The sequence below is a fragment of the Ornithorhynchus anatinus genome, chromosome X2, assembly GCF_004115215.2.
Source record: "Ornithorhynchus anatinus isolate Pmale09 chromosome X2, mOrnAna1.pri.v4, whole genome shotgun sequence".
In the NCBI taxonomy this organism is placed as follows: domain Eukaryota; kingdom Metazoa; phylum Chordata; class Mammalia; order Monotremata; family Ornithorhynchidae; genus Ornithorhynchus; species Ornithorhynchus anatinus.
The window spans coordinates 6,825,019-6,850,273 of NC_041750.1; the positions used below are offsets into that span (position 1 = coordinate 6,825,019).

At 44.0% G+C, this 25,255-nt stretch overlaps 1 protein-coding gene across 6 annotated transcripts in view; it reads right to left on the reverse strand.

Moving 5' to 3' along the window:
* The window catches only part of DOCK3 (dedicator of cytokinesis 3), a 474,713-nt gene that overhangs the window by 34,324 nt on the left and 415,134 nt on the right, over positions 1-25,255 (reverse strand). For all 6 annotated transcript variants that reach the window (XM_029052765.2, XM_029052763.2, XM_029052762.2 and 3 more), the window contains 11 exons: positions 22,965-23,025; positions 22,304-22,397; positions 19,219-19,367; positions 14,333-14,419; positions 12,594-12,698; positions 7,403-7,544; positions 5,825-5,991; positions 4,937-5,023; positions 4,161-4,340; positions 2,301-2,384; positions 1,919-2,035 (listed from right to left, as the gene is read on the reverse strand). In XM_029052765.2, coding sequence (XP_028908598.1) covers positions 1,919-2,035; positions 2,301-2,384; positions 4,161-4,340; positions 4,937-5,023; positions 5,825-5,991; positions 7,403-7,544; positions 12,594-12,698; positions 14,333-14,419; positions 19,219-19,367; positions 22,304-22,397; positions 22,965-23,025 — 1,273 coding nt within the window. The remainder of the gene's footprint in view (positions 1-1,918; positions 2,036-2,300; positions 2,385-4,160; positions 4,341-4,936; positions 5,024-5,824; positions 5,992-7,402; positions 7,545-12,593; positions 12,699-14,332; positions 14,420-19,218; positions 19,368-22,303; positions 22,398-22,964; positions 23,026-25,255) is intronic.

Sequence of the window (25,255 nt, forward strand, 5' to 3'; positions counted from 1 at the left end):
AATCTCTGCTCCCTTAGGCCCCAGTGTTTGGGCGGAAGGAAGGTTTGTCATTCTCTGTATTGCAATGAATAATCAGACCTTTTCTTCCTGATATTTATCAACTGCCTGAGAGGTCTTCTGCCAGGGCAGTGATTCGATACAATCAGGGAAGACTGTGTCACGGGAAGGGATTCTGGCCTTTGCACCAAGCCCAGTGAACAGCGAATTCTCTTTCGGTTTTAGTTTAGAGAATCACACCCACTACCTATATAGCAGGACTTGTCTACACAGTTGAAAACAATAAGACTCCTCCCTTGAAGTTTTATTCAGGACAAAGCTCTACTACAACGGCACAGCTGCCACAGGGTCCCCGCAAACCGACAATTTGTGGAAAGGCAGTTCAAAAGCGAGGTGGAAAGTGTCCGGCCTCCAGTCTACCATGAAAGATCTATGACCGGTTAACAGCTGTGATGGAAATGGACAGTGGGGGAAGATATAGGAAGGTCTGAGAGTGCTTAGGATTGCAATATTGAGATCTCTAGATCCAGGAGCCAAGCCACTTAATAATGTACTCAAGATTTATCTTTAGTACCATTAGAGTACACAGAATATATAAATTCGTGGTTACCGGAAGCCTTCTTGCGGACTTAAATGCAAGCTTTTTTCATCTAGGATCTGATCTTAAAGTTACAAAGTCTGATAGGCCATAGAAAAATCAAATACTTCAAACTCCCTCCCTTCAGAAAAATATACTTGGCTATTTATTGCCAATCCCCCCAACCCTCCCCATTTTTTTATATAGGCCCCCCCCACCCCCACCCCATGGATGGGAATTCCACAATCTCCCTTGTTTATCCATTCTAAGGTTTACCAATCCTCACTGGGAGGAAATCTGCCAGATGAAGTAGAAATAATTTAGGTTAGACTTAGGTCTATTTTCTCTTAGCTTGGCCTCCTTGGAGATGGAGAGCCATGTTCATCATCCTTTATTTAATAACCTCTTTCATACTTCCAGGTTGTTTTCACATAACCCTAAAGTCTTATTTTCTCAGGGCTAAATAATCTTAGTCCTTTTAACTTTTCCATAGAGGTTGTATTGCTCATCTCTTTGATCGCCTTGGTTGCTCTTTCCTGAAGCGACCTCAAGTTCTCCACAGCCCCCTCAACACCATTTATTTTCCCTAGAAGAGAACAAGTAGACAGAGTCTGACGGCAGAGCTCAGATATAACATCCTCCAGGTTGCCAATGCTATTAAATGAGTATTCTGCTGGTTTTTGCACTTACGAAGGTATCTGGGTACATATCGAGCAAAGCCTTGGTTAAAGAAGAAATTAACTTGAAGCTTACACAACCTCAGCAAATTTGGTAAAATTTTTAAAAAAGGGTGCAGCTTGAATGGGCCAGATTCTCCTGGCTATCATCACTGCCTATGGTGTACGCATGGCTTAGAGGAAAGAGCATGGGCTTGGGAGTCGGAGGATGGGGGTTCTAATCCCGACTCCGCCATCTGTCTGTTGTGTGACCTTGGGCAAGTCACTGAACTTCTCTGTGGCTCAGTTCCTTCATCTGTAAAATGGGGATTAAAGATGTGAGCCCCACGTGGGACATCCTGATTACCTTGAATCACCCCAGCTCTTAGAACAGTGCTTGGCACATAGCGCTTAACAAATACCATCATTATTATATTAGCCACCGATTAATCAGAAGGGTGGCTGAATTAGAGACACCAATTTAATCGAACAGTAAGGAATTCTTTCTGACATCTGTCAACTAACAGAGGTATTACTTTTGCTTCCTTCTCCGCTTTGTTGCTTTGGGCTTATCTTCATGGACAGTCATTTTCTAAGGCAGCTGGATTTTTGTTCTGATTAGACTAATTTCGGCTACAGGTTGGAGTTCCTCAAAATAAATAAAGGTTAAAGGTCTGAGAGAGCTTACGTAGTAGAGACTACAACGCATCATCTGGAACTGATCAATCAGCTTCTTATGAAGAGGACGCATTTCTGGGTGCACAAATTTCTCATGAACTGTCAGCCCCACTCCAAGAACATGAACCTATTAAAAAAATTACAAAAGTTCATCAGCCTCACCATTAAATCCAAAAATCAGTAATGAGAGGGAACAGCAATTTCCCACTTCATTGTCCTTTTAGAGAAACTATAAAAATGCTTTTTGCAGAATCGCTGTTAGGCCTACTCTTGCTCAAACTAAGGGGTTTTAACCATCAGGGGAGGAGCATTTATTTTAAACAAACCTTGAAACAAAATTTATGACTTTTTTGCAATCTGTTTTCCTATCACGTTTAAAGGTAGAGCAGTACCTGTTCCTGCATAAGTTCCTTGAGCTGGGTGATTTTCTCGGCATCTCCAGGGTGTTTGGTAATATAATCTCTATCGAAAAAGGCCTAAGGGAACAAAAACAGTCATCAGTAGCAACTTCCACAGAGATTCTATCCTGGAACCACTCCCAAATGAAGGAAGGAACAAGCTACAAAACCAAAGGCTCAGAAAATTACAAGTTGACAACGGAGACTTCAATCTTTAGTCTAGAATTACGAGACCCAGGGAACTGTGCAGAAATCTTTATGGGGGTAGTTCCCAATGCTATCTTTGAGCACATCCAAAGAGTTGAGCAATTTGTCTGCACCACACAGCAGAGAGCTCTGACTCACTGTGAGCACTGAAGAGTCCCATCCTTTTTCCTTCTTGCCAGCTCTGGGGTTAATGCTGCTGTTTCTTTCCCCAAGAGGAGAGGAAGAGATTTGGCTCCCCTAATCTTTCAGTGTTGCTCCTCTATTTACCGGAGAAATTATTACTTAGCCAGGATCAAGAAATCCAGGCTTGGTTTCCCTGTAGTCATCCCTTCTCTTGGAGTTTACCTCACTTTTTTTTTCGTTTGTTTTTTTAACAAGCAATTATATTGCTAAGCTGCTCTGCTGGGCCCACCATGATGTGTTCCAGAGAAGTGTCATTTCTTCTCCATATGTACCTCTGCTAAGAAGGGTACAAATGTAACTTTTTTAATGGTATTTGTTTAGCCCTTACTATGTGCCAGGCACTGAACTCCAGGCACTAAGCACTGGGGTAGATACCAGATAATTAGGTTGGATACAGTCCATGTCCCACGTGGGGCTCACAGTCTCAATCCCCATTTTACAGATGAGGTAACTGAGGCACAGAGAAGTTAGGTGACTTGCCCAAGGTTACGTGGCAGAGAAGGGTCAAACAAGCAGCTCGCTAGGCTTCTCTGAAGCAGAAAGCATTTAACTGGGAGTAGGAAAGGGAATTGGGCATATAGGGAATATGAAGAACAGGACTTTCTTAAACTAGATTCTCAGTGGAAGAGCATAGCAACTCATGGCTCCTTTACGAGATTCTGCCTCGATATGGTTTTCCCAGTGTAATTTGCCATTTACAGTACATTCACGAGGGGCCTTACAGATTCTTAGAATCATAGAATGATAGCGATGGAAAGGACCCTAAGGTTATTTGGTCCAATCCCCTGCCACCAGGTATATGAATGACTAAATCATCCAAGGCAGATGAATATTATTTTCTAAAAGATTTTTTTGAGGCAGAGATTCCACAAGTTCCTTGGGCCTGGCAGGAACTGGGTTCTAATCCTGGTTCCAACACTTGCCTGCTGTGTGATCTTGGGAAAATCACTTAACTTCTCTGTGCTTCAGTTTCCTCATCTGTAAAAATGGGGATAAGATACTTGCTGTCTTCCCCACTAGACTGTGAGCCCCATCCTGGACAGGGAATGTGTCCGATCCTTTTATACTGCACCTAACCCAGTGCTTAGTACAGTTTTTGGCACCTAGTACGTGCTTGACAATTACCACGATTATTACTACTACCCTTTGGTTGACTGGAGCCCCCAGATCTTTCTTCATTCTACTTGTGTCTAAGTCAGTCTTTCCCCAGCCTGTACTCGTGTTGCTTCGCACCTTGGCCTTTTCCATCCACTTCCCTTTAGAAATACTAAAAAGAAATGCTCTCAGGAGAAAATGGGTCAGGGGTCAGTGCTAAATTCAAGTACATGATGCCTGTAAGCGCACTGTGGGGAGGGAACATGTCTACCAACTCTGTTATACTGTACTCTCCCAAGCGCTTAGTACAGTGCTCTGCACACAATAAGCGCTCAATAAATACCACTGATGTTGACGATGACCGCTCACCTCCTGGTATCGTGCAATGCCTCCATTGACCGCTGCATCAATGACTCCGTTCAGGCACATACTGAGCAAGTTAATATTGCCGTGCATTTGCTTGTGTTGATACTGGCTTATCAGGGTCCTCAGCTCCTGATTTTTATTCTCAACAACTTGTATGGCATTTTCCAAAGGGCTCACCTCAACCTGCAAGGCACACAAAGCACACCCGCGCTTTATGCTGCAAATATTCCCTTCCTGTTGCTGGTGACTAAGGGAAAAGCAGTGTGAAAAATGTCACTTAATTTTCATGCCCATGTGAGTCTGATGAAGTGACTAGAGAGCCACATCTGCTTTTATAAAATCTGGTGCTCAATTTAATACACAGGGGAGGTATCAGAGAGCATTTTCACACCTCAACCCTACAATTCTCATTTCAAGAGTGATGGTACCGCACCCCCCTCCCCACCACCGGCCAGCAAATCCCCAACTCATTTCCTCATTGCCCTTTTTGATCTTAAGAGTCGGGAGTGAACTGATTCCTTGGGGAGACAAAGGTCAGGTGACTCTCCCTGTAGCCACAAAACCGACAGTGACTGTTCAAACTTCCCTCCTCCATGAGTATGTCGACATTTCTTCTTCCACCCCAATAACATCTGCTTTGATCTACTACCGAATCTCCACCCCAGGCACAGTAAGTACCTAAAGATAAATATGAATCTAGGATGGTCGGGAAAATCTACACTGTGACCCTTTAAAGTGGCTATAATCGCTATACAATTACGAAGAAACATTCATTTTACCAATTCTCTCCTCTCGACTTCAAACCACCGAGAGATTCCAGGTAAACTGTGAGTCAGGATTAGAGTGGTGCGTTCAATCCACAGGCTCTATAAAGAGGAACACCAGGAAGGAAAGGAGGAGGCAGTAAATCAGACTTGAGGATTCTTAGGAGGGCAGCTTCCCAGAGAGAACAAACATCTGAGCCTCAGTATGCGCCATATGTTATACGGGATACCTAAAATGTGACAACTTGTCAACAGTTATTTAACACAGAGAAGCCAACACTATGCTTCCTAAAAGCAACGGCCCAACCCCTGTCATCCATTTATAGTATTCAGGAGCCATTTATGCAACAGCTGCAAGGAGGAAGGAATCCAGAGACATACAAATAGACAGGAGACAAGCCGCACCTTCTCTGCTTCAACTTCCTATAATCGGCCCAGCTGTTTAAAAAAAAAAAATCACCTAGAGTAAGGAAAGATTCCCACATTCAAAAAGCAGGAAAGGTGGGAAGTTTCTTAAATACCTCTCTCTGCCTTCAGCGGCACAGAGAAAAGGATGAACCGAAAAGGACTGCACTTGCCATTTAAATTTAGAACAGTTGACATGCAAATAGGTACTCCTTGCGTGACCACAAAGGTGACAATTACAACGTTTTGGCTTTTGATGATCATTTCAGTCTCCCATTTGACTTGAGGTCATGTTTTATTCTGAGATTACACTTTATTTTTCTTCCTTTTCAAAGTCCTACTTTCCTCCATAGCACTGGGGTCGAGACTGAATCGTACACAATCTTACTAAACCCTCACCCCAAAAGTGGACAACTCCTTGTGAAATTACAGGTTGGGGTAAACCATTAACGGAATCTCTCCCCCTAACTCAGCGTAACATTTACCGATCCTTCCTACCTTGAACTCATTATCCTTATCCTTGGGACCCTTGTGGAAAGGCCTGTCATAGCGGAACTTCTTAACGTTGTTGACCCGATAAAAACTCTTGATGCGGTCAGGAACGCGGTCCATCTGAAGGACATCCACGTACTCTGGGATGGGTGTAACTGCATAGATCTGCAAATCTGGGTACGGGCAAGTCAAAGAAAAACACAAAGACGCACAGGCAGACAATGTGACCACGGCATCCCACAGGTATCTCGATGGCCACTGCAAAAGACAGAAGATTAGGTGCGAATCAAACTCTGCAGGGATTACCACTTTGGCTATAGTGAAAAGCTGAGAAACATATTCGCAGCTCCTTAACTTTCTCCTTCCACCTCAAGAACTTCAAAATAAGGTCATCTTGTTGCAGGGTGAGTTAACGTAGAGCATCAAGTACAGTTCAGTGCTCCTGGTGGATCGTCAGTAAATCAAATATAAATGATGGGAATGATGGAGTCGAGATGAAGGAAGGGAGAATGCAGATGGAACCCCTGAGGAGAAAAGATGGCAGAAGGAGTGGGGCCTTTCCCACTATCCACAAACATTTTTGCCAGGCAAGCAGCTTCTGCACCAAAATTGTTTCAGTTTGGTGGTGAGATATCACTTGGGACCTCAACTGGTCCTCTCTTCCCTGGACCAAGATTACCAGAATCCTTGTGTAGTGGTATCCTCCGGCCTGCTAGCATTTCCATTCACAGTGCAGATTTTTATCAAAGAGATGAGCTCACACCTCCAGTTTCTCTTATAAGGGAGAGTGAGGGTGTCAGGGCAAATGGGAAATTGTGTGTGGGGATGTGGTTGGTAATCATATGGGAAATCTCAAAGGGTGGGGGATTGGGGGAAGATGTGTCACACTGCAAAATTCTCTCTCCGGGATGATTTGGCTGGCTAGTGAATGAAATGTAGCATGAGTGAAATGAACAATGGGCTGACTTTAAGGATTACAACCAGGCTTCTTTCATCCAGCTCTTCCAACAACAATCAAAGCCCATCATCCACAGCCTTCCACTAGGAACCCAGGGCGAACATCTCTTGAAGGATGGCATACCTTCATGATGATTTAATGATGTGGATGAAATCACAGTGAGGGCTAGCTTAAAATCATAAATAATAATGTTGGTATTTGTTAAGCGCTTACTATGTGCAGAGCACTGTTCTAAGCGCTGGGGTAGATACAGGGTCATCAGGTTGTCCCACATGAGGCTCACAGTCTTAATCCCCATTTTACAGATGAGGGAACTGAGGCCCAGAGAAGGTACGTGACTTGCCCACAGTCACACAGCTGACGAGTGGCAGAGCCGGGATTCGAACCCATGACCTCTGGCTCCCAAGCCCGGGCTCTTTCCACTAAGCCACGCTGCTCATTTCACTCAAGCTACATTTCATTCACTAGCCGGCCAAATCAACCCGGAGAGAGAATTTTGCAGTGTGTCACATCTTCCCCCAACCCTCCACCCTTTGAGATTTCCCACATGATTATAACTCTCCTTTACTTTTAATTAACGGCAAATAGAAACTCTTCTTTCTGAGCTCTTTGGGCTTAAAGGATACACTGAGCATCACACTGCAAGATGGTGTCGTCTGGGTGGTTGGGGTGCATCATGGCAATCGCCTGAGGGAACTCACTCAGCATCCTCTGCTGGAAGGCTTCCAGTCTTTCGTAGTCATGTCCTCGGCAGACGTATTCTTTATTCTAAAATAAACACATTGGGGTAAAAGCACTTCGGCCTCACCCTTGTGATTCCCTGTGCTGTGATGGCTATTTCGGGGAGAGAATTTATTGGTAAATGACATCAGCAGAACAAATAAACTGGGCTTTAAACCCAAGACTTTATTTTTACTTCATCCTTTTGGGCTTGTTCTATGTTTGGGCCTAATATTTCCTGAAGAGAATGCAAAAATTTACACACCTCTCTCAACCCAGGCTTCTCCAGTCAATGAACTAATTTCAGTACCAAGAGAAAATGGTTAGGGAGGGATAGCCCTGAGGCCAAGCAGTGTAATTTCAAACCTTCAACATAGGAGTTACCTGCAACTATAATACAATACCTTCACAGCAATTTTTGTCCAGGTGTGGACAAGGTTTTGAGGTAAAGTGTAGTATGATACATGCTACTCTAAAGGTTTGGAAATTCTTTAATCGAGGAAGCATTTCATAAGTATGTCTTCCTAGGACAGATTTCTCTTTCAAATCCTTAGCCTGGAATTGGGATTTCCAGAGAAAGGAGTGTGGTCTAGTAGAAAGATCATGGGCCTGGGAGTCAGAAGACCTGGGTTCCAATCCCAGCCCTGCCACTTGTGTGCTGTGTGGCCTTGGGCAAGTCATTTCACTTCCTCTGCGCTCCTGTTAGCTCATCTGTAACATGGGGATGAAATCCTCCTCCTTCTGACAGACTAAGAGCCCTAGGTGGGACAAAGACTGTATCCAATCTGATTCTTTGGTATGTCCCCCAACTCTAAGTACAGTATCTGGCACATAATAAGTGCCTAACAAGCACAATTTACAACATAAATATATTTATATTATTAATCACAATGTACATATGCACCAATATAAAGTACTTTGAGTGAGTTTTTTGTGTGTATACATGAAGATACTTCAAAGTATCTTTCAGATCCTATCCAGCAAAAAGGGACCTTGTGCTAACATGCTAGAAATTTGCTATTTTTCATGCATAATACATCCACTATCTTTAATAACTTTGTTCAAGTCAGTGAAAATACTTCACAGGTTGAGGGGGAATGGAAGGGAAGTGTTTAAGGCAAGGTAAGCTTTGAAGCATTATCTCCGAGTGAGAAAGTGCTGAAAGATGTACCAGGGCGGAGACAGAAAACTCATGGTCGAAGGTGCTAACAGATGACTTGCCATCTTTTTCCAGATTACTGGATCATTCTATTTATGGGAATACAGAGATGGCAGGAAGATGTCAAAAGAAATCAAGTTGTCAGACCTAAAATTATGGATTGTCCCTGCTCTTGATGATGATGGATTAGCCCAGGCCTTGAACATGATGTAAAGTGGGTAGAAGTCACCACAATCATCTTGGAGTGATCAGTTCCATTTACCATATGGAAATACTGATATTATTGCTTTGCTCTCCATCACTTCAGATTTACAATGCAAATAGTCAGATGGTGACAGGTGCAGTTACCACAGATCAATCATGGCGACTGACAGAATGAAAGGCGTGTGTGTTGAGGCCAATGAGATCTGTAAGCACTTCTCAACATCCCAAGTGTTTACAGATCTAGATTCCAGTCGAGATCTGGAAATGTAATTTCCTGATTTCAGTCGTTGCCTCTCTCTAAGGCTTCTTCATTCTACGATCATCATGGGGTGGTAGCTAGAATGAGTTTTCATTGAATGGAAGGGGGAAAAAAACCCCGATGATGCCAGGACTTGGTTTTTATTAGACATTTCTAGGTGAAGTTTGGTTTATAGAGGATGAATTGGTAGGACTTAAAATGGGGAGTAAAATTTTAATTAAAAAAAGGACAAAATGATAAAATGGAGCAAAGGACTCTCTGATTAGTGGTGAGCCTCAACACTCAAATTCAGCGGGCATTTGTCACGGATGGCATTCGGTTAAGTTAATTTGCCACTTCCCTTCTCTCCCCCGTCCACCCTTGGCCCACAGTCAACAAGTTCTCCCAGGCCTGCAAACTGCCACTGATAGCAAGGTCTCAAAATGGCAGCCAGTATTTATACTCAGCCTGCTCTTTGTCACATTCAGTACTCTGATGAGTACCAGCACCAGCTATTTAGCATTTTCTATCTTCACCAGGTGCAGATGGTCCTGGGCTTTTCTCCCGTGAACTGTGTTGTGATCAACACAAACACCCAGGGCCTTTCTCATTAGGGGAAGGACCTTCAGTTTTTCAGCAGTATCTTCCAAAGATGATTGAATCACCATCTTCCTGATGACCCCCCTAGCTCTTCCTCTAACTCTGGGCTGAACCCCTGAGCTTTCCCCAGGTGTTATGAAGGGCATTTCAAAGTGCTTTGTGATCGATTTCAGGGTGAAATTCATTAAATTCCATATTGCCATTATTATGTATTATTAATCCCGACTCTGCCCCTTGTCAGCTGTGTGACTGTGGGCAAGTCACTTCACTTCTCTGTGCCTCAGTTCCCTCATCTGTAAAATGGGGATGAAGACTGGGAGCCTCACGTGGGACAACCTCATTCCCCTATATCTACCCTAGCGCTTAGAACAGTGCTCTGCACGTAGTAAGCGCTTAACAAATACCAACATTATTATTATTATTACAGTCCTCTAGACTGTAAGCTCGTTGTGGGCAGGGAATGTGTCTGTTTATTGTTGTACTTTCCCAAGTGCTTAGTACAGTGCTCTGCACTCAGTAAGTGCTCAATAAATACGACTGAATAAATAACAATAATAATGGTATTTTTTAAGCTTTTACTAATGTGCCAAGCACTGGGGTAGATATAGAATAATCAGATCCCACATGAGGCTTACAGTCTAAGTAGGAGGGAGAACAGGTTTTGAATCTCCATTTTGCAGGATGAGGAGGAACTGAGGCGCAGATAAATTAAATGACGTGCTCAAGGTCACACAGCAGACAAGTGGCTGAGCTGGGATTAGAACCCAGGTCCTCTGACTCCCAGGCGCAGGCTCTTTCCACTAGGCCACACTTTTTCCCTTCCTTCTATTTCCTCCAAAAATACCCACACACTCAGTCTGCTATCAGTCAGGGTGGTCTACATGGAGGTTAGGACACTAGTTTTCACTTGATCAACATGGGAATTCCAAGGAACATGACCCCCCCTTTTTTTTTTCCAGTAACCTCCAACTTCCACTATAATCTGATCTATTCAGAGGCAACAGCTAATTGGCTGTTTCTAAAATTTCTATGTCATTAAAGAGAGAGGAGACCGAGTTCTCTTGAGGTGGTTACTCCATTAATTCCACTCGGCTAATAGAAACACTACCGTGGAACATAATTAGAGAATCCCTGGAGATTATAATTAGGTACAGTGTACTTGTTGTCAATGTCAGTAGTATCAATACCCACACTAACGTTCTGCCATTTAATCTAGACTGATTACAAGAAAAGCCTGAGTCAAGCTTTCAAACATTTACCAGCTGAGATGTGGCTATGAATATGTTGCTAACAGCAAGCCGACTTTATTTAAGGAACTGCGGTTCTCTGGAGATCTTCTCCTGCTGTAACTGACTCCTTTATTGCTCATTTTCCAAAACTAGTTTCCAAATCAAATCCAAAGTAATGGTTTAAGGTGCATCCTGATAAATCTTTTGGGAAGGCATTGCTTATTATTATAAAGAGGTAGTATAGTCTAAAGGTGGACTGGATTGGAAATTGGGGGCGAGTTTATATGATGGGCCATTTTTGTGGGGTGGGGGTGGAGGAGTGGAGACAGAAGGGAGGCCAACTGCTTTTGAGATGGCATTTATACTGGTTCTGCAGTTCAGCAGGACGATTCTCTACTATGCAGCTGTCTGTGCCAAATGAAGAAAACAAGAAAGACTCTTGTGACAAAACTAATAGTGAAAAAGCAACACTGGAAAAGCCTCTTTTCCCAAGTGCTACGCTGAATTAAGAAGAAGAAATGCTTTCACATGGCTGTTGTCAGAACTAGGCCAATTCTTAGTCTCTTTCTGTAAACAGCACTCTACCGACCGGAAAGCTCTAATAATCAGCAATTCCGTGATTTGTCCCAATACGAGAGCAATCTGGGATGATTAATCCCTTGTGGGGCGAGCCCCTGACCAACAGGAGGAATGTACAATACTCAGGAAATGTTTGACTCCTTTCCCAGTGATACAGACGGGGCCTGATTTAAAAAAAAAAAAAGAATCATTTTGCACGCTAGGGATGGTCCATTTGCTGATGGGGTCTGCCAGCAGTCTGCTACTATATCACATGGCCGAAGACCAGGCTTCACTTGTCTTTAAGACATTTGTTATGCCCTCCCTGTATAGGCCTCATTTCAGTACAAATTCCCAAACTTCTCTTATCCTATTGCCCATCCCCCTCCCCTTCTCATCATCTCATGTCCTGCAAACTGAAGTGATGGTTTTATGAGCATCACCTCTATCCTAGTGCATTCCAGAACCTAACTATGTGCCAGGCACTGTACTAAGCGCTGGGGTGAACACAAGCAAATTGGGCTGGACCGAGTCCATGTCCCACATGGAGCTCACAATCTTAATTCCCATTTTACAGATGAAGTCACTGAGGCTCAGAGTAGTGAAGCGACTTGCCCAAGGCCACACAGCAGACAAGTGGTGGAGCAGGGATTAGAACCCATGACCTTCTGATTCCCAGGCCCGCGCTCTATCCACTAGGCCAACACATATCCAGCATTTAACAAATACCACAACTGTTATTATTAAAAGTTTACAAAAAACTCAACAGAATATTTTTTTGTGATGAGAAGCACACACATAAAACTCTCTTTAAGAATTTCAAATATTTGGGGCAAGTTGCATTTAGACTTACCTGACAGTTATAGAACAGTACAAAATACTAAAGAAAGAGAGTTTGAGGACAGCAGTCAGCTTAGTAGAAGTGATCTAAAGCCCCTTGGAATTTCTGAATTGGATTAATCAATCCTGTTCCTTTCAAAGCACAATATTATTTAGAACATTTAACCCAAAAGACACCAAACCAAAAAGAGAGGACAGGACAAAATGTAGCTTCCCATGAATTGAGAGAGAAGCATTAAAAGTTCTACTGTTATTCTAAACTGGCTCACCCGGAGGAAGAAAGGGAATTTCCTTCCATAGAAACCAATTCTGAAAAACTCAGGTTCCAGGCGCTGCTGCTCCACAATGTTATCATAGTAGGTGGCTTCCATTTTCTGTGAACAAAAAAGTGAACAATCTTCAGATTTGTTTTGAGAGCACTAGTTTCCGGGCGATGGAATATGATACATTTGAAATTTTTATGGCACAGATTCTTCATATTTTCCAGAATCCAATAAGCAGAAATTTAGCTCTGGAGCAGGTTTATCTACACTAACTCATACATTCATACTTTTCAAAATAAGTACTCAATAAATACCACTGATTGATTGATTCATGGGAAGAAAAAAAGAGCTGTGGAGAAAGAACAACATTTCTCTACTCTAGGTATAGTGTTGAAAACTTAGGAGGGTTTTTTTTATGATATTTGTTAAGCATTTACTATGTGTCAGGCACTGAACTAAAGCACTGGGGTAGATAGAAGATAATCAGGTTTGACACAGTCCTTGTCCCACATGGGGCTCGTGGTCTCAACTGTCATTTTACAGATGAGGTAACTGAGGCACAGTGAAGTCAAGTGACCTGTCTACGGTCACACAGCAGACAAGCGGTGGAGCTGGGATTAGAATCCAAGTCCTCTGACTCCCAGGCCTGAGCTCTTTGCACCAGGCCACACTTCTTCTCTATGTCACTAGCAGTTATAGATAGATTCTTTACAGCCAGTGCGGTATTCACAGAGGTATCAGGGGAGGTTGTCCCGTTTCCTGTCCTAGGATAGGAATACCTAAGTGAAGTTTTGGTTTAGGAACATTTCTTTTAGAAAGAAATTCTATTGGGGAAGGAGGCAGTCTGGCTCAAAGAAAGAGCACAGGACTAGGACTCAAGAGACTTGGACACTCACCCCAGCTCTGCCAGCTGCCTGCTGTATGACCCTGACAAGTCCCTTCACTTCTCTGTTCTTCAGTTTCCTCATTTGTAAAATGGGGATAAAATACCTATTCTTCTTCCCTCTTAGACTAACCACCATTGGAGGTGGTACGCTCTTAAGGAAGGCGGTGGGGGGTGTGAAGTGCACAGTGCAGCAGGAATACAAAGCACCTTTCTTTTGAACAGGACCCCCTCAAACAGCTTTGAGATGTTTTACCATGACCATCCAACCTGGCAATAATGATATAAGAAAAAGCAGGCTGGGGGGTGGGGGTGGGAAGAAGACTGAGTAGGGGGAAGATCTTGTTTTATGAAACTTTCTGGGTGTAAGAATATGTAAGGCAACATCTACATAAATATAATTTAAAAAAAAAAGAAGATAAAAAAGCTACCCAGACTGTGGACCCTAGGATGGATGGTATGTTAAAGTTGCTCACTTGGACTTTCAGACACCATTTCAGTAGACTATTGGAACTATCCACCTCAGAACAGCTGCTTAGAAAGCAATGCTCTGGTGACTTTTGGGTGTCTATCGAGGAGCAGTGCTCATTTCCAGAGGGATGCTGTACAGTCTGGGTTTCTCTGCTGTGTACGTTGTATTGGTCTTTTTATTTCCCAGGGGACCAATAACTGAAACTGTTAGTCCTATGAGCACGGAATTTTCTCTATGTCCACTTCCATATAAGAGTCACTTTGCCAAATCGAGCGAGAAGGTCTCGATACCCCATTGTAATGCTGCCTTCGACAGAAGTAATTGTCAAATTCTCTATATCGTGGGCTGGGCCGGGAGGGGTTGGGGGGAAAGGTGGTGGGTTTCACTTACCCGAATCCAGCTGAGACTCTGATAGTCATAGAAACTTTCGTACTGAAAGGCGAGCTCTCTGCACAGTGGTACCCCGAATTCCCAGCTCTGCAAAAGAAACATGAAGATGGATTCAGCACCACAGGGAGTCTTAGAAAGACCCCAAGCCCACTCAAAATTGACTAGGGAGATACGACAGGCCCCCCCCCCCCCCCGCCCAAATCACAATTCTTAGTTTCAAAGTATCCATTAAAAGCTCAAGGAACAAAAAGAATTTTAAAACTGTCCCAGCATCTCTCGAGAATGACAGTCAGTTAAGCTGGGAAACAATCTACCTCCAGCAACAAATCTGGAATAGTATTAGGAAGTGGCTAACAGGTGCTTCCAGTATGTTCCAATTCATTTTTTATGACTTATGCTTAATAACTCCTTCTTTGGAACGATAGTTTCTTCAGAGAAAGATCCAGCCTCAAAATGGGATCTTCCAACAATCCCCGCCTAGGTATTGTGGTGGAGTCTGCGACTGCTATAAAGAGAAAGTAAGCACATTGAGTTTGGCTCTGAGTTGTTATGGTAACTAGACTATTAAAAGTAATGTTCTTTGGCTCAGATTTTCTTGCTACAACAGCCTTTAAAACGTGGTGCTAAGCCTTTTCTTCTTAAAAATACCACATTATGGCAGACTGACTACTGAGTGGTTATTAGAAACTCCTGGGTCTGCAATCAACCTGTATGGCCCGGGGAAGAGAGCTTCCGGATGGCTGGGGAGAGAGCTAGATGTGGGATGCCTCAGGGAGGCCAGCAGGGTTTTGAGGAAGAGCGACGGGGAGATCTGTTCTCTCCCTGGACTCCACTCCCTCAAGTTTCCCAGTGCTTCTGTTGCTGCTGCCTCCCCCGCCATGGTGAATGTGACAGTTCCTGTTGCCATCTCCTCCTTCCCGCCTCCACTGTCATGGCTCTCCTCCTTACCTTTCCAGTGTAATATACTGCGATGGGGCCTTTTATTTAGCATCCTTCAGAGTGCTCCTTTTTATAGACTTGTTAACACAAGGTTACCCTGCTAAGTTTGCCTAAAATTTGCCCCAAGTTTCATGTTTCCACCTACTTGAAGTAACATTAGCGACAAGGACAACAGTGGGTGCTGCATTTGAGGTCTGGTTTCACCCCTTCCCCTCCCGCCCCCCTCCACCATAAAATGGTACTTCTCTTTAAAGGAATTCTGGCGGTGGTGAGTGAAATCTTGGACCGAATAAAAAATGCTTCTGGTTGACAAACACATTCCTGACTCACCCACAAAATGAATTTAGCTCATGGATATACCCATAACTCCCCAGCCAGCACTACAGCTCTGTTTCTCTGATTTTACATCCCAGTGTAAGTAGCAATTCAGGCATTTCCTTCCTATAACAGAGAAGCTCCATTCCTGCCGTTGCCGGTAATGTACTTTCCCAAGCGTTTAGTATGGTGCTCTGTTCACAGTAAGCACTCAATAAATACGACTGAATGAATAGTTTTGTGCTAATGTTTCAACTGTAAATAAGGGATCGTAGGGAGAAGATGGCTGGAAAACAACTGGATTAGTCTGTGGCTTCTGACACATTCAGTGCAATCACGAAGGCTGGGTAAAAATTTAAAAAAGATCCTAAAGCTTGCTTCAAGCAGTCTGTATTCTCAGACACTTTTCTGAGTTATAGATGATCAGCTCTGCAGATGCCTTGGTCAGAATATCATGAAGGTCTCCCGATTTTCTGCCAAAAGTATCTCTACCGTACATCGCATGTGACTACTACTACTTTTCCTGTTTGTGTGCATGTGTGCGTGTGTGTGTGTGTGAAATGGACGTTTAGCTTGAACATTGAACAGTTACTAGTTAAAACACTTAAATTTCCATCTCCAGAATCATTTGCGTATTTGCTTGGTTGGCAGTTAATTTTAAGGGTCAGTTGCCATTGCAGCTATCCTGGATTTATCTTTGGGATGAAAGCAGGCAAAAAAGTTTTAAAGCACTCTGGCAGGAAAAAAAGTCTCTGTAAAACCAGAGATGTGGGGCTGTAATGCTGGACTTGGGGTTATAGTTATAACCTAGATGACTCTAAAAGCCGCTTTCATAGCTACAAGGGAGAAAGAAACTGGTTGAATGTTATTCACTTGATATGGCCCTACACAACTTCCTCTTCACATTTTCTTTTGCTGGAGTTTGAATCCTATAATAAACATTCTTAACTGTAACTTGGATTCCATTACTCCTACTAGCCTAGCTCTGTCAAATGTCACTCTCAATCATGAACTGAGTGGCTACACTAGAGCAGTAAAGTGAACTACGAGGAACGAAATGGTCCGGGATATCAATCAAGGCGCCTTTATATCCAGAATTCCCCTCTACCCCCAGGCTGTTGCTTCATGTAAGTATTACTGTGTGAAGAAAAACAACAAAAATGAGCACAAGATCACTCATTTATGGAGTTGTAACTCTACCACAATGTCCAGTGACTCAAAAATGCAAATAACTAAAAAAGAAATGACCTTTATTTTAAATTCCAACTATCAGACTTTGAATGAAAAATGGATGTGTACCATTTGCCTTCTAATCTCCTGCCCGTCTCCTAAATTCAGCTACCTCTCAGTTTTCAATCTAGGTTCCCAATGGTACAATTATGGGTGGGCCAACTCTCTAGGTGTTATTACCACTACCCAGTATGCAATTCACCCAGCCCTCTTGCCACCCCATCCTTGCCCCAACTCGACTTTTGAAAAGGATTTATTCCAAGATTTATTCCCCTGGCCCCTTTGTGTCAATAACTACCTACCCCCGGCCCGCCCCCATCCAACCGGCAGCTCCCTGAAAGCGGAAGGAGATGAGTGAGTTAAAAGAAAAACACAAACCAGAAACCTGCTGGCTGCATCAGGGAATTTCTTACTGGGAGTGGCAGTGACACCTGTTGAGTTCACAGCAATGAGGTGTGACTCTCCCAATTACGGCTGCTGACACATTCCTTTCTCCCAGGCCTGTCCCCTGCCAAAATCCTCCTACTTCCCTTCTAAGAGAAGCTTTCTCAAGTTATACTAGTGCTGTTTGCCCACCTCGCCTAGTCATCTTCTAGCCTGTTAAAAGGCAAATACGCTGCCCCAACTTTGAGCAACATCCTGGGAATCCTTTAATCAGTCTGCGAGTGCTACCAGTTGAAATGACATTACCCCAACTGGTGTAAAACAAAATCACTTGCGTTGGTTCTGAAAACCACTGCACGGGTTTAGGACACCTTCTTGGTAGCCCCAGGCAGTCCAGGAAATTGAATCTGGGCCCGGGGGGCAATTTTTAGAAAAAAGCACTAAAATCTGGAGAAACCATTGGCCTGAAAAAGAAAGTTGATTCCGGCTGCCTGCTCCTCCCGTGCTTGGAATGGCTGGCTGGGATGCTCGAGCAATCCACTCCCGTCCTAGAGCACGAGCCATCGCTCCCTGTTTGGTTCCACTTGGGATGCCCTTTCCCCTTCTCTCAGGCAATCTCTGGCAGCTTTCTCTCCCACCTGCTACTCTTCCCTAACTGCTGCTCAAGTGGCTTTCATCTCCTACTCGGGCCCCACTGGAGTACCCTCGGCCTGGACTCCAGCAGTCTGTTTCTCTTCAAAAACAGCTTTGCTTTACTGCTCCAGTAGCTCTACAAAATGCCACCAGATGCTCTCAGGAAGAATTAGTTGGACTTATCTAGTCAATTCACAAGTGCTGCTGAATCGATGAGCTATTTTTTTTCCACGGACTGCCTTGAATAGATATTATAATATCCATGTAACAAGACGATACAAACACATCAAAAGCGCTGCCCCTGAAAAGCACTAATTCCACTTCTCCCAGAAGGTACTTGACACTTTCACAACCCACCAGCGTTCTGTACCATTACTGTGCCGGCTGGCCACTTGATCAATCGCTCTCCCAAGCGTTCAGGACAGTGCTTTGCACACAGTAGGCGTCGCTCAATAAATACCAGTGACTGATTGATGATCTAGATTGGCCCGGGAGGGAGTGGAGTACCCTGAGAAGGGTAGTGAGGTGGGGGAAAAGAATTTCAGACCTCAGGGAATTTCAGTGGTATCAGCTTGCAAATTGCTGATACCACTATCAAAATACAGACACACAAATGGACTATGATCTATAAGGGAAGAGGAAGTTTTACATGTTGTTTCTATCAACTATGTTAATCTTAGGATCTTAAATAAATGAAATAATGCCAAACTTCCTTGGGAAGGAGGTACACTTGGAGTTAACAAGACAGCTAGTTGAGAGGCAGGGAAGGCTCTGTTTTTCCTGTTGCTAACTCATAAAAGTAATTTATATTGACAACCTACAGTTTCTCCTGCAAGTCAAGAAATCACGCTAAATTTTTAAAGACCCGTACCCCTAAAATAAGGTAACAGATTTTCTGAACTTATGTATACCTAGGTGAGACAGGGACTTAGTCCAACCCAATTATCTTGTGTCTACTCCAGGGCTTAGTATGGTGTCTGGCACATAGTAAGTGCTTAATGAAGACCATAAAAAAAAAAACATCCCAGCATTTTTACAAAGGTTAATCAATATTCACGGAGTAGCCTATCACTCCAAATGAGCTCAAATCTCCTTTAGAGCTGCAGAAATATGCTGGCATCTCTTTTTCCCCCCCTGTGGCAAACTGCTGCTTTTGAATCTTATGCACACACATGCGCTAGCCCACTCATACGCCCACACACACTATACTCAGCTGCTGCCTTTCCTGCAGTGCTAAGAAGCTATGTGTCACAGCAGAAGCCTTTTCTACACCCTCTCATTGTGCCACTGAACTAAAATGATGGACTAGAAATAGAGAGGAAAGCCAGAAACTGGGAGGCAGGGGAGCCTATTGGCTCAGGACTGAATTCCTGTAAACGGCATACCTTTCCTTTGTTAAAATAGTGGACAATCTTGCGGCAAAGGGCCTCTTTCCGCTGCCACTCGGTCTGGGATGGGTAGTGGAGGAACTCCCGCAGGGGCCGGTTCTCCCAATGGAGCAGTTCACAGTACAAGAGCAAGGTGAATGCAGCCTCTGTGGAAAAAGAATGCAAGAACCCAGGACAAGTTATCTCAAAGTAGTGTAATTAAGAAGTCCGAATAACAGAAGAGTATGCTGGGCCCATTCACAAACAACCCGAGATAAATCCACAAAGCAAACAAAGGGACTCGGGATTAGAAAACAGAAGGGCAATCACTGACAGGTGAGGGGGAGAGCAAGAGATGAAAGAAAAGCAGCATGAACTCGTGGAAAGAGCCTGGGCGCCAGAGGACCTGAGTTCTAATCCTGGCTCCACCACTTGCCTGCTGTGTGACCTTGGGCAGGTCACTTCACTTCTCTGGGTCTCTGTTTCCTCACCTGCAAAATGGAGATTTAAAACCTGTCCTCCCTCCCGCTTAGACTGCGAGCCCCATGTGGGACAGGGATTGTGTCCAACCTGATTACATTTTGGTGTAGTCGACAGAGCATGGGTCTGGGAGTCAGGAGGTCATAGGCTCTAATCCCGGCTCTGGCACTTGTCTGTGTGACCTTGGGCAAGTCACTTAACTTCTCTGCACCTCAGTTACCTCATCTGTAAATGGGGATTGAGACTGTGAGCCCCAAGTGGGACAGGGACTGTGTGCAACCTGATTTGTCTGTATCCACCCCAATGCTTAGTACAGTGGCTAGCACATAGTAGGTGCTTGACAAATATAATTATTAATTATTATTATTACCTCAGGGCTTGGCAAATAATAAGCGTGTAAGAAAAACCAGAATCATTATTTTTCTTATGAAAGGGGAGTGGTGAGAAGAGAGAGTAGGGGGTGGTGAGGAAGAGTAGGAGAGAGGAGAGAAAAGGGGAAGTGGGGAGAGAAGGGGATGAGGGAAGGCTTGTGGTTAAGTGGTGATTGACAGCTGCCCACATTGGCTAAAAGTGAAATGTCCTCAGTGTACAAATCAGAAATGCACTGCCTCTTCACCCTTCCAGCCCATCCCACATCGTCCGTGCATTTGGCTCTACAGCCCATGAGAATGGAAGCTACTGCTACAGTCTAGGCCTGGACCCCTGTCCTTAAGCCTTCTAGTGAATAATGCCCCAAGTAGGCAGGGACCTTCATGTTCTCATTCTCGAAAACCTTTCATTTCTTTTTTCCCCCACACTGATGAACAGAAGTGAACTGCTGCTACTTCCTGTAAACTGGAGGAATACACATGGACCGACACCTTTGAAACAGAAAACATTAATGGACCGGCATAAGGAATAGTTAAAACTGCTTTCCCTAGTCCTTATTGCGTTAAATAACTCATTTCCCCAACTCTCTGAGTTTACTTTCCTTTAATACAGGGATTTCTAGAAATCAACATCCTAATATTAATAACGATACCAAAATTTTTTAAGCCCCTACTGTGTTCCAAGCACTGTGCTAAGCTCTGGGTTAGATACAAAATATTCAGATTAGACATAGCTCCTGACCCACAGAGTGCTCACAGTCTAAGAGGGAAGGCAAATCGAGTCTTATCCCCAGTATACAGGTGAGCAAGCTGAGGCACAGAGAAATTAAGTGACTTGCCCATGGTCACATACGTACTCAGTTTGCATGGAATAAATACCACTGTGTAGTTAGTTAACTAATTAGTTAAGTAGTTAATTCTTCATTTTTCATTTGATTAGCTGGAAGGAGAGAGGGTCCTATTGAAAAAAGATTATTTCATCTTTACTAGTGACAATGGGATGGATCAAGCCCACACTTGTTGCCTTTTACTTTCAAAAATCCCAACATACCAGAAAAACTGAAAATGGTTCATTTATTCAGCTTACACGCTTTTGGATTAATTTATGGTCAGAGTCTCTCTCACACCAACACTATCGGTGAAATTTACACGACATACCTCCTACTATCTGGAAAGCAAGGAGTATTCTCTCCTTTAGCAGTGGCTATCTGCACCAAACACATTTGAGGGAAAGGAGGTTATGTTCTCTTCAGCTTTAAAGTCAACACTAGAACCATGCTGATGACATAGATCATCTGATGGCATTCCTTAAAAAAACAAGGCACTGAACACGGAGCAAAATGGAGTGCCTGTGTGACAAATCATAAGAGCTTGTCATGACAGTTCTGAAGGTGACTATTTTTCAGAAAACCTTGGCATAGCACTGATCTGTGTGCATCTGGGTCCCACTCACCACACCAGCTCCCCATAAATCACTACTTCCTGGTCATCTTCGTTTAGTAACTGCCCATTTACCATTAACTGTAACAATGCAAATGGCATGGAAAACTAAGCAACTTTTAAGAGAAACCTCCCTTGACTTAAAAGCTGCACTCAGTTCACGGTACAGGGCGAACTAATTGCAGTGAGCTGAAGAGCCATGTTCAGTTTTTTCATTTGTTTGTTCGAGCCCCAAATTGCAAACTTTTAAAAGGACTTTTAGACACATCCAACAGAAGAATACCTCAGTCCTTGCTGGCTGAGAGAGTGGTATGGGGGAACCAAAGGGGGAGTGGGGAAGACTCTTCACTGGGTGCTCAACAGCTGAGCTGAGAAGGCCCTAATGTCATCATATGCTGCGTGACATAATGATGTCACATGTCATGTGGGGGCCTGGCAAAATCCATCATGCCTGTGCCTGTGGTCAGGAGTGGGACGCCAAGATGGTAGTGCCTTCAGAGAGGGCCCCAGTAAGGAGGACGAGTTCTGTCCATCATGTGCCACTCTGTTCACCTCCAGGTTTGGATTCAGATTCATACACACCTGCAGTTAGGGCATCAAGGATGTCTGAGTATGGGGGCTGAGAGTCACACCATGACTCTTGTGTGCCTCTGAGCCACAAATGTGAAAAGGAGGACGAAAACATTATTTTTGCCTTTACTGCCTGCCCTCCTATTTAGCTACATTTTCAATCTGTTAAATTGCTTTCCTGGAGGTGGGGGTGGGGGGCCCGGGCAGCAGTCAAGAGCTCTATTCAAGCCTCCACTGGAACTCACCTGTGTAGTTCTCAGCCTGTAAGTGCATGTCACACAGCTTGTGGATATACCGGATGTACATCTCCTCCTTGTTAATTTCAGATTTATAAAAGTTCTGTAAGAGGGAGGAGAAAATGCATATTAAGAAAGGCAGTTGAGTGCTGAGACAAATTGCCAATGTTAGAGCCAACTCCCGGGCTCTGAGCTGACAGCAGAAGCTGTGCATATTGTGGAGGAGGTGCAGTCACACTGAGAGGGTGGGTGTGAATTTGAGACTGTGCATGTAAGAGATCCAGTTCTGGAGAGTGAATGCCCAGAAATATGAATCCTCCCAAGTCGATCCCCCAGAACACCAGCAGCCCCATTACTAATGATTCTAATGGGCCGGGTGGAGGAGCCCTGCGTATGGGGGTGGGGTGTGGGGGGAGTGGAAGGACTCGATGCAGGGCAAAGAACTCTTGTTGCTGACACCCGTTACCAGTCTACGCTCCCTGCCAGACTAAACCTCCCTTTGCCTCGGAAGAGAGTCACTGAATTACTTTCTCCCAGCTGTAAAATCACAGAGGAAAGGAACTTGACATTTTAATGACGGCCATGCCTCTTCTTTTCAAGAGGCCTAGGCGTTATGCATGGAATTGTGATCGGCAGGCCAAGAAAATAAAAATGAAAATGCTCCTCTTACCATCAGATTAACAGTGCAGCCAATCTTCTTGTTTTCAGCTTCATCTCCTTTCATGCATTCTCTGGAAAGGACAATAACGATGAGATCTGTACACTACAAACTGCTACCTCTGAGTTAGACGCAGAGCAGGACCATCTCAGGAGCATAATTTTGGAGGCCAAACCACGGTAAAATAACCACTAACACAGACTGTATGTAGGCAGTACTCCCCTCTAATTACTATATGGAATCCAAGACTATAGTAAAGAGAATCAATGGATTTAATAAATGCTAATAAAAACGAATTACTAGACAAACAAAAATCCCTCCCTTTTGTCTTAAAAGCCAAGTTACTACTAATGCAATTAATGGAACCCTGAAAGCTAAAATACTCCGGTTACCTACGGGAGGAGGTACAACTTATTGGATCATATGATGCAGCCCCGCAGATCATGTGAGCATTGAAGAGTAGAAGAAGTGAAGGAGAGAGGAGGATGCGATATCGATTAATCAATAAAGCAATGGTATTTACTGAGTGTGCAGACCAGTGCTCTAAGTGCTCAGAGGAGTACAATTTAGTAAGTCAATATGATCCCTGCCCTCAAGGAGAAGCACCAAAGAACCTCATCATTTTTTGACAGTAGAGGAGTCTCCAGGTGCCCCAAGTGTCAACCCCCCAGCGTTGTCTCACTAAAATAAATTTGCTCTGATTCCGTGGGGGAAATGGGACGATGTACTCATTTTTTCACTTCCTAAACTTGCCATTCAGTTGGATTCTCACAAAATAAGACCTAATACCCAGATCAAGCCCCCTGTAAGCTCCGGACTAATCATTTTTACCAGGGCCCACAAAGGGTGGGAGAGAAGAGAGAGAGGAAGGGGGAGGAGGGTGGAGAGAAAGGTCAGAGCTGCAGCAAGGAAGGCTTTGGGCAGGGGTGGAGGTTGCTGCAGTGGGGGCTGGGGACTGAACTGTGGGGTATATCCCTGAACCCCTGCATAAATCCCACCTAGCTATTGATCCCAAATCAAAGGGAAAAACTATTATTATTATGGCACTTGTTGAGCGCTTACTTTGTGCCAAGCACTATTCTAAGCTCTGGGGTACATACAAGTTGACCAGGTTAGACGCAGTCCCTGTCCCACATTTTACAGATGAGGGAACTGAGGAACAGAGAAGTGAAAGGACTGCCCAAGGTCACACAGCAGACATGTGGCAGAGCCGGGATTAGAAGCCAAGTCCCTCTGACTCCCAGGCCCGTGCTCTACCCACTAAGCAGTGCTGTTTCTACTCATCTAGTACACCATAAGAGTATTTCCACATACAACGTGGAACAGAAGCCTTTCACACCTGCAAGAAAGGGTCATTGTACCATAAACCAAAAGGCAGGACGCTCCACAATTCATCAGCTAGTTTCTGGCTTTATTCCTCCTTAGGGTGCCCTGCATGTCCAAAGCCATTTAGCATGAGATTTCTCCTCACCTGCCTACAACTCATCACCTCCCCCAACAAAATAAGCTATAAGTAGAGGGTCATTTAAGCTCAGTCAAGATGCATCCTCATTTCAGCCTGAGCCTTCTCATGAGCAGTTTCTAAGGCAACCCCATCAGCACTAGGCTGCACAATACTGGTACTATGCTGCAGTCACTTTGGCTGGAAATGGGTCTTGCATGTAAAAAAAAACAACCCCAAAACCACACACATATACCCCACAACAAAGCCTTCATGCCCAGGTTGCAAAGTGCTGCACCCCTGCCAACCTGTTTTTACTCCATGCCTCAGTGGTAACATGACTGGGAGAGATGAGAGAGTGGGAATGGCCAGGCACTATCTCTAGAGGCAACTCCTCCAGGGAAGTTCTCAATCCTAAAGTGTCAGGGGTCAAGTTCATCCTCATTCCCTGCAGGAGACTCCATCATCATCATCACCTAATTCACGGGACTAATGGGAGGAGAAATCTGCTAAGGTATGAAATGCTTTGAAATCACACTTCTCTGGAGAAAAATGCTACTGTCCTTAAAGTCAAGTGGGTAGACAAGATGGGCAAGGAAACGTAGCATAAATCAGTCTAAGGGTCAAAGGTTGGCGAAACACCAGAAAGAGTTATAAGCATAAGAGAAAACAGCAGTTTCGTGAACTGAAAACACAGAGCATGCATCACCAAGGTCAAAAACGACAAAAGCTGTGAATGTGTTTTGGTTTGCATGGGGAAAACGCAGAGATTCTCTAGAACAGAGGAAAAGAGTAGATAAATTTATGAAAAGAAACCCTTTTTTATATGCTAGACCCTTCCCTTCCAGGAATATAACAATAA